The sequence below is a fragment of the Rattus rattus genome, chromosome 2, assembly GCF_011064425.1.
Source record: "Rattus rattus isolate New Zealand chromosome 2, Rrattus_CSIRO_v1, whole genome shotgun sequence".
Lineage (NCBI taxonomy): Eukaryota > Metazoa > Chordata > Mammalia > Rodentia > Muridae > Rattus > Rattus rattus.
In genome coordinates, this window is record NC_046155.1 from 156,851,490 (window position 1) to 156,861,488 (window position 9,999).

Below are 9,999 nucleotides of genomic sequence, written 5' to 3' on the forward strand. Positions count from 1 at the left end.
GTTTTAGGAAGCGTCTACTGCAGCAGATGTCTATAGAGATGTTTCAAAAGGCTTCAATGTTACATACCTCTCCTACCCTTTGTCCCATCCTCCACATTATTTCATTTGTCTTATTTAATGAAGTCCTTTCCATCTGTGAAACATTATATGTCATCTCCCTTTCTACCTCTACGTGTTGCCTTACTACATAGTATCCTCTATGAGTATTTCAAAGGAACCACACCTATCTAGAGCTTGAAAGGTAATATCTGCATGTGAGAGAAAGCAGGTAATGTTTCTCTTTCTGGATCAGGGCCACTTGATTCTGGATGACTGCTTCAGCTCTGCCCATTTTCCTAAATCTTTCTGATTTTATTTGTCTTAACAGCTGAGTTGCATACCATTTATAAATACTACACGTTCACTCCCTGTACTTCGTGATAAAAATGTATGGATAGGGGAGAATAAGATATGCTTCTTGATCCAAATTTTTAGGCAGAGAGTCCTAGGTGAAAATTCTACAGTAAACAAACCACCTAATGGTATAGTAAGAAAATAGACGATGAAAGGTTTCCCTGATGCAAATGTATTCCCTCTTTCGCTTTCTGACAGCAGAGAATTGTGAGATCATCAAGTTTCAAAATCAGACTTCAGTGTGGTATAGTGTAATATTTTTCCCAGAAGCCAATCTACACATCTGTGAACTGCATATGCCACACAAAGATGGTCAGTCCCAACGAGACAGAAATGACAGAGTTCATCCTTCAGGGGTTCTCAGAGCACCCTAGTCTAAGACTGTTCCTGATAGGCTGCTTCCTGCTCCTCTATACAACGGCTCTAGTGGGCAACATTGTGATCATTGCTTTGGTCACTTCTAGCACTGGGCTCCATAGTCCCATGTATTTTTTCCTATGCAACCTGGCCACCATGGATATTGTGTGCACCACCTCTGTGCTTCCCAAGGCCCTGGTTGGTCTATTCTCTGAGGAAAACACCATCTCCTTCAATGGATGCATGGCCCAGCTCTTCTTCCTTATATGGTTTGGATCCTCTGAGCTGCTGCTGCTCACAGTCATGGCCTATGACCGTTATGTGGCCATCTGCTTTCCACTCCACTACAGTACTAGGATGAGCCCACAGCTGTGTGGGGTACTGGCCATGGGTGTATGGTCCATCTGTGCTACGAATGCATGTGTGCACACTGGTCTGATGACAAGGCTGTCATTCTGTGGCCCCAAGGTCATCACCCACTTCTTCTGTGAGATACCCCCACTCCTCCTGCTCTCCTGTACCCCCACATATGTGAATAGCATTATGACTCTTATAGCAGATTTCCTTTTTGGAGGCATCAACTTTGTGCTAACCCTTTTATCTTATGGCTGCATCATTGCCAGCATCCTACGCATGCGTTCTGCTGAGGGCAAGAGAAAAGCCTTTTCTACCTGCTCATCCCATCTCATCGTGGTCGCTATGTATTATTCATCTGTGCTCAGTGCCTATATCAGTCCTGCATTCAGCTACAGCCCAGAAAGAAGCAAGTTTTCCTCAGTGCTATACTCAGTCCTTAGCCCAACCCTAAACCCCCTCATCTATACACTGAGGAACAAGGATGTCAAGCTTGCCTTAGGCAGGATTTTCGCCTCTTTCTCACATTAACTGGCAATATGTGGGTTGTTGTATAGGCCTGGTCTATTCCTAAACATACTTCCCTAAGAGCAGTCTCATGGAGTGGGGTATCCCTATTGTTGCTTTAGAAACCTTTGTCTGATGATATTGGACAATTCCACTCACTGTACCTTCTTTCAGTCTGTGTAAATAAAAAAATACCAGCTTTATCTCCTGACAAGAACAAACCATTTCAAAAGTAAAGGATTTTTAGCTTATTATTTTTTATTAAAATAGCTTCTAAGAGCCTGTCCCACATGTGGCCCATGTATATACAGCCACCAAAACTAGGTAAGATTGATGAAGCTGTAAAAGTGAGCTGAAGGGGACCAGATATAGATCTCTCCTGAGAGACACATCCAGAGCATGTCCAATACATAAGTTAATGCTAGCAGCAAACCACCAAACTGAGAACAGGACTCCCTTCGGGGGGGAATTAGAGGAAGGATTGAAAGAGTTGAAGGAGCTTGCAACCCCATAAGAACAACAATGCCAACCAACCAGAGCTTCCAGGGACTAAACCACTACTCAAAGACTATACATGGACTAACCCAGGGCTCCAACTGCATATGTAGCAGAGAATAGACTTGTTGGGGCATCAGTGGAAGGGGAAGCCCTTGGTGCTGCCAATGTTGGACCCCCAGTGCAGGGGAATATGGGGGGGCAGTAAGTGGGATGTATAGGTGGAATACCCATATGGGAGAAGGGGAGGGGGAGAGAATGGGGCCTTATGGGCAGGAAACCAGGAGGGGAATAACATTTGAAATGTAAGTAAAGAAATATATCTAGTAAAGAATTTGTAAAAATATTAATTGTATTAGTTAACACATTAATGAACAAGTGACCAAGGTCAACAATATCATTTTCTTAGTTTAAATTTGATTCTTTGTTATTTTAGAAGCTATGTATGTCTTTCTACCAAGAATGTATTTCAAGAAGTTATTTTAAGTAAAGTTTATCTAACTCAAAATTCCTTGTTCCTTGGCTGAAAGATTTTCAGTGGATGACTTTGGTGATAGTGAAAAAACATAGTCTTTCATACAGTCCACCCTAAGAACACCACAGAGCCTTGGCTAGAAACTACAGCTAATGAATCTAAATTTCATAAGTAAACTTGTAGGGCCAGTGTGGCCCCAGTATCTTGGGAAGAATCAAGAATAGAGCAACTCGGGTTCACAATCTCACAACTCCCTTCTGTGCTATGCACATCAAAGCTAGTGAAACTGGTTTAAGGATGGATGCAATCAGTAAACAGAGATGAAGTTTAAGTTTCAACAATGAACTCACACATGTGTTTCCAGTTTATGACAATAAAAATAAATAATCAAAAGCACAGGAGAGATTAATTATCTCCAACAAGAGTTTTGGCGAAGCTAGATGAATGCCTGCACAAGAAAGTGAAACTCCTCCTTCATATTTAAATAAAAGTCAACAAAGATTAAAGCATAGATAAAATTTTCTGTATAACATATTATAATTATAAATTATTTCTTTCCCCTCCCGCAACTCTTCCCTCATCCTACCTACTCATCCAATAAGTCTGTCGCTCAATATCTCTCCATCCCTGTCTCTCTGTGTCTGTGTATGTCTCTCTGCCTCTCTCTCTCTCTCTCTCTCTCTCTCTCTCTCTCTCTCTCTCTTTCTCTCTCTCCCTCTCTCCATCTACAAAATGCAAAATAAGCCCTAACTAATAAGACAGAATAATAACAAAAAATACGGGCATGCAAAAGATTGAGTCTATTTTGTGTTGAAGAACCACTCCTGGCTAACACACTGTTGAAAACAAAAAGAAGAAAGAGGAGGAAGAAAAAAGACTGGCATCTGTGCCCATTCCTGAGATATTGGTGGGAAGACAACACAGCGCAGATAGGGCAGCATCTGCATCAACTGCTGCTGAGATGCCGTATCCTTTTCAAACTACCTCCATTCCTCATCAACTTACTTCCTTATTCTTCCTAACTGCTGCACCACACCAAGAGTTATGATGTAAATCATACATGGTACAGTAATTCATCCTTGTGACCCAAATACCTTTTCCAAATATTGATTTTTTTTCTCATGGTTCCAGAAGTTTCGCTCCATGGCCACATGAATTGTTTTGGCCAATAGCGTGGCAGGACCTTGTGGCCATGAGCTTATGTAGCAGAGAAGCTTCCTCCCAACATGGCAGCCCAAAACACGTAGAAGGTGGCCTGTGCTCAAATGGCTTTCTTCTTTTCCCTTTAGCCCATGCTTTCTAGTGCCCTTGACTAGTATTACCCACATAGAGAGTGGACCCCTGCTTCAGTGATTACTTTCTGGAAACACTCTCACGTGAATGAATGGAAGTGTCTCTCAGGTATCTCCTAGGTGATTTTTAATTCAGTTATGGTGGCAATAATGAGTAATGAATCATGAATCATTGTCCTGTCCTGCTTCACCTGTTGGTTTGTTTCTTCTTTAAGCCATGCTTTGTGCCACTTGTTCTGTTATTAGTCTCATGACTATAACCTATAGAACAAGTAATAATCAACCAAACACTAAGTATATAAATGGTCACACACACACACACACACACACACACACACACACACACACACACACACACACACAAATCTCATAAATACATTAGTTAGGAATACTTATCATAGTGATGTAATGGATAAAGAAACCCTTATTTTTGATAGATATCCATCTTGGTACCAATAGTAATTTGTCGGTGACTGACTTCCTAGAAGATAAGTTCTTAGTAACTCTTGACTCCTTTTCTCCCACTCAGAAATGTACAGGTTCACCACCTGTACCCTGGCTAGAAGCCATCAGTTGGGAAAAGTTACACTTCAGCATCATTATCACAATTTTTAAGAGTTCTCATTAATGCATTCCTTTTTAGGCTCTTCCTTTTGTGAAGGAGTCTGGGGTAGGGTAGGAGTTCTCACATCAGCCTTCCATGCCTCTCTTTCTCAATTGTGGATTTTTAGTCATTGATATCACTGGCAAAGTAGCTTCCTTTCTCTTTACAGGTATCTGGAGCTTGGATGATGGGTATCCAGGTGGTTTCTGTAAACAGTACAGACCATGAATATGGCCTCTGTCTGCAGTAGGAACGAGGACCATGACAAGGCTCTCAGATCCAGGCCTGGACCAGAAACATCAACATGTTGTCTAATGGCAGCATATGCCACTCAGATGTATATGATACACCACAGACTGTGGGCATTTGTATGGCTTCAGGCTGCAACATACACAATGGACATCATCATCTTTCAGTGGTTAATGTGGTCCATGAACATCACCTAGACCCTGGCTGCTATAGGACCATGGAGTTAGATATGGACTTCAACAGCAGCATGCCCAGATATCACTATAGCCTCAGATGGTAGTGCAGGCCACTTAGATCACCATGGTCCCGGGTGATATCATATCAACATGGCTTCAGGTATAGCATAGACCATTTACATCCAAATGGCCTTCAAAAGTAAAAGGGGCCATGGACATCAACACGCAAGCCAGCTGGAATAGGACCATTAGACCAGACATTGACCTTGAAGGCAGCAGGAACCAGGAAATAGCTTCAGATAGTGATGCAAGCCACTCACATACATGTGCACCCTCCCACTTTGGAGGAGCAGCAAGGCCCACACAGATCAGTGTGGCTTCACACCTCAGCATAGATCACAGACATTAACATGGTGGTCCTTTGATGGGGTCTAATACACAGACTGAATCATCCAGCCCTATGTCTAGGCAGCATGTTTAAGCATGTAGGCACAGGGTGTTTCTGCCTCCACATGGGCTCCAGTTCACTGCACTTGAACACACTTGGCAACAATCTATTCTACTGTCAACTTCAGCCCTCTCCCAGACCTGTCACTGGTATCAAGTCATCAAGTCCCCAGATCTGCCTCTCACCAAACCACAAGCACTGCTCTTCTCTTCCATCTTTCCCACCTCTCCATCACACATTCATTCATCTTACTAGCACCAGGTGCCAAGTACATCCTCACAACACAGGGGAAGGGCAGACATCAGCCACTCCAGCTTCCTGATTGATTCTTTTCTTATTATGCAAAATTTGCCCAAATCTATGAGTGGTATGGTCTATGTTGTTCCACCATCATCTATGGTAAGAAAAAGCCACTGTGGACCTAAGAAGTCCATACCCAGCCATCCAGGGGACTTGGCACTTATCGGAAGAATAGAAAACAGCAAAGAAGAGTACTAATAAAATGGAAGAGGGCACACCTCCTTCTAACAGAATTAATATTAAAGTTCCCAATTTCCCTAGTTTGGATCCACATCTGCCACCAATTATTGTTCAAGTCTCAAGCTCAGCCTTGCCTGAAGGTAAGACAGTACCAAATCTTGACAAAAGCTAAAGGAGGCATTAGAAAGCACATGAGAACCACCATAGAGACACGGAGATTTTGGTCCCCTGTGAGTCATCTTAGAAGAATACATTGCTTCCTGTCATTAAGCCAGGTACCAAAGATTAATATCCTGTTCAGGACTTGAGGGAAAGAAATGAGAAATAAGTGGAAATTGGGTGCCCGAGTGCAAGAAACCTTTACACTTTATTCAGACAATTGAACCCAGGAAAAACTGTATATGATATCTAAGACCTGACAGGATACTTATCTCTCTGCCCCTAGTGCGAGCTAGCCATCTTATAGTTAACTTTGGAGTGACAAACCCCAAGTATGGGTTCCTATGACCTATATTTGACTCTCCCAGGGGGAAAAAAAAAACCTAACCCGCACTCTTTGATTAAGCTTTTACTCATACCTGCTTGAGTAAGCCCAATGATATCTGAATGTCAACCTTTGCAGTATGTCGATGATCTCATCCTGGATTCATGGACACCAAAAAGTGTGCCTACAAGCCACAGAGGAACTACTGGTAACTCTCAAGCAACTAGGCTACCACATGCCTGCTATAAAGGCCGTATTGTGTTCCAAGAAGGTAACTTTTCTGTGGTATTGCTTAGTGTAGGATAGAAGCAGGACCCTGTCTTCAAGCACGATCCAAGCTACCTTTGACTATTCCTTGGCCAAAGGATAAAAAGCCTAATAAGTATGCTTGGGTCCAACTGAATACTGCAAACTAAGGATACTCAACTTTGCAGAATTAGCAATGCCATCACACAAGACCCTAGAAAGAAATGCCCCCTGAGCTAGGAAGGTAAAGAAAATGGGTCATTCCAAAAGCTCAATGAAGTCTTGATGTCAGCCCCAGCACTCAGATTGCTAAGCTGTGCCATTTGTTTGTAGATGAATGATACAGGGTGGCAAAGGATGCACTGACAAACTTTGGAATCAAGAAAATGCTAGTGGCCTGTTTGTGTAAGGACCTGCACCCTGTTAAGGCAGGGTGGCCAGCTTGCATTTGGGCCATTGGTACTACAGCTACAATTTCTTTCTTTCATTTATGAAAGAAGACTGATAGAATGTCCATGGCTCAGGTGTTGGTTGTCATCACTTCACACTCCACTGAGATGCTCTTTTACAGAGTGTCTGAGCACTGCTCTCAATCTATGACATCCCACATTACCAGATCCTCTTTTCAGATGAACTGAAGATCAGATTCTCACCTTCTGCATTATTAAACCCATCATAACTCCTGCTTGATTTTGAAGCACAGACAGTCCATTACTATGCCCAGGTCATCAGCCAAAACAGGTGACTAGATATCTAAGACCAACCACTCAGGATGGCAAAATACAACCCTATTCACCAATGGAAGCAGCTATGTACAGGAAGAGGCAGCTGAGATGACACTTACTAAGGTAATCTGGGCTCAATCTAGGCCTCAAGAGGCACCAGCCCAAAAGGCAGAATGTATAGCATTGACCTAGGCACTAAGAAGGGAAAAATCACGATTCAATCAATGCCTATACTGATATTCAGTTTGCTGTTGCCACTGTACATGCCCCTGGTCCTTTGTACCAGTGGCAGGGTTTGCTGTCCTCTTCAAGAAAAAAGAAAAAAAAAAAAAAAACGAAGAAGAGATCTCTTGCTTAGACTCAACTAGTTCTCTCCAGAAAATGCTTGCTCTTATCCATTATCCAGGACACATGGACACATGAGCGTGCATGCACGCACACGCACACGCGCGCCCACACACACACACACACACACACACACACACACACACACACACACAAAAGATCTCAGTTGAAGCCTGAAGCAACAGACTGGCAGGAACTACAGAAAAAATACCAGCCAAATGTTGAGTGGGGCCACTACAAACATTAGACCTAACCTCACTTCTCAACGTCATGCCAGACTCAGACCTACTATAGCATCCTACATACACCCATGAGGAAGAAAAGTGGACCAGACAACAGAACACTAAAACAGGACTGGTGGTTCTTCCAGACAGACACTCCATCCTATCAGAAGTCCTGGGGCCATCCCTTCTCTCTCAAACCTATCAAAGTACACACCTGGAATTAACCAGATTAAAATAGTTAATAATGAGAGAAGACTTGCTTCCTACCCAGGTCTTCCTGGAAGTTGAGTTTTGGTCTTTGTCCCATTCCCATGCACTAGCTGCAGAAGTTGGACTCAGAGAGAAGACTACTACAGTCAGTCCACCCAAGTCTTCCACTGAGGAATCTGGAGGAAGCTTTCAACATTTACTGTCTCCAGGAAGTGCAGTAATAACTACTCAATTCTGAAACATCCAGAGAAGATAATCTGATTCCCTGCAAAGGATCTTGGTGCCCCAGAGCCCTTGCAAAAGCACTGACATTCCCACGTAAGAAGTCCTAGGCCAGCCACCAAGCAAGTATGTAAGTGGGGTGGACATCTGCAGACACACTCAAAAGAACAGGCCTAAAAAAAATCCCTCCTGACCAAACGCCATCTGGAACCCTGGTGCACAGAGGCTCCCGAAAACGGCGGCGCAGATCTTCCTGGTTGCTGGCGCCACTGAGAGCTCGTAGGCAGCACCCCACAAGCAAACTTAAGCCTCGGGGTCCCGAGGCTTATCTGTGGTCACAGGTAAGACCAACTTTTCTGCTGCAAGAGACCTGCCTGGTGAACTCAGGACACACAGAGGCAAAATTCCTCTAGGACCGGGCAGTTCCTGTATTTACCGGGAGTCCCAGGCCGGCGGATCCCTGCCCACAGCAGCTCTCTGCTCCCAGACCCCGTGGGAGAGAGACCTCACCACCTGGTCAGGTGGGCACTCCTGAGGTTGCAGAGCAGAAGAGACCACCAACACTGCCCACCCCTGCCCACATCCCTGGCCCAAGAGGAAACTGTATACGGCCTCTGGGTTCCCGTGGGGGAGGGCCCAGGAGCGGCAGGACCCCTGTGCCTGAGACACCGCCAGAACCTGAAGGGACAGACTGGATAAACAGTTCTCTGCACCCAAATCCCATGGGAGGGAGAGCTAAACCTTCAGAGAGGCAGACACGCCTGGGAAACCAGAAGAGACTGCACTCTGCACACATCTCTGACGCCAGAGGAAAACACCAAACGCCATCTGGAACCCTGGTGCACGGAGGCTCCTGGAAAGGGTGGCGCAGATCTTCCTGGTTGCTGCCGCCGCTGAGAGCTCATAGGCAGCACCCCACGAGCAATCGTGAGCCTCGGGACCACAGGTAAGACCAACTTTTCTACTGCAAGTGACCTGCCTGGTGAACACAAGACACAGGCCCACAGGAACAACTGAAGGCCTGTAGATAGGAAAAACTACACGCCCGAAAGCAGAACACACTGTCCCCATAACTGGCTGAAAGAAAACAGGAAAACAGGTCTACAGCACTCCTGACACACAGGCTTATAGGACAGTCTAGCCACTGTCAGAAATAGAAGAACAGAGTAACACTAGAGATAATCTGATGGCAAGAGGCAAGCACAGGAACCCAAGCAACAGAAACCAAGATTAAATGGCATCATCGGAGCCCAATTCTCCCATCAAAGAAAACACGGAGTATCCAAACACACCAGAAAAGCAAGATCTAGTTTCAAAATCATATTTGATCATGATGCTGGAGGACTTCAAGAAAGACGTGAAGAACTCCCTTAGAGAAACACAGGAAAACATTAGAAAACAAGTAGAAGCCTACAGAGAGGAATCACAAAAATGCCTGAAAGAATTCTAGGAAAACATAAATAAACAAGTAGAAGCCCATAGAGAGAAGACACAAAAATCCCTGAAAGAATTCCAGGAAAACACAATCAAACAGTTGAAGGAATTAAAAATGGAAATAGAAGCAATCAAGAAAGAACACATGGAAACAATCCTGGATATAGAAAACCAAAAGAAGAGACAAGGAACTATAGATACGAGCTTCACCAACAGAACACAAGAGATGGAAGAGAGAATCTCAGGAGCAGAAGATTCCATAGAAACCATTGACTCAAC

At 44.1% G+C, this 9,999-nt stretch overlaps 1 protein-coding gene across 1 annotated transcript; it reads left to right on the forward strand.

The window, feature by feature from the left end:
- Positions 1-684: 684 nt before the first annotated feature.
- Positions 685-1,635, forward strand: LOC116894388 (olfactory receptor 13A1-like). The gene has a single exon (XM_032896095.1). The coding sequence runs from the start codon at positions 703-705 to the stop codon at positions 1,633-1,635; it is 933 nt and encodes a 310-aa protein (XP_032751986.1). The 5' UTR covers positions 685-702.
- Positions 1,636-9,999: the final 8,364 nt, after the last annotated feature.

Excerpts from the sequence above, each read along its gene's own strand:
- LOC116894388 (XM_032896095.1), top strand. The coding sequence starts at position 703 with ATGGTCAGTCCCAACGAGACAGAAATGACAGAGTTCATCCTTCAGGGG.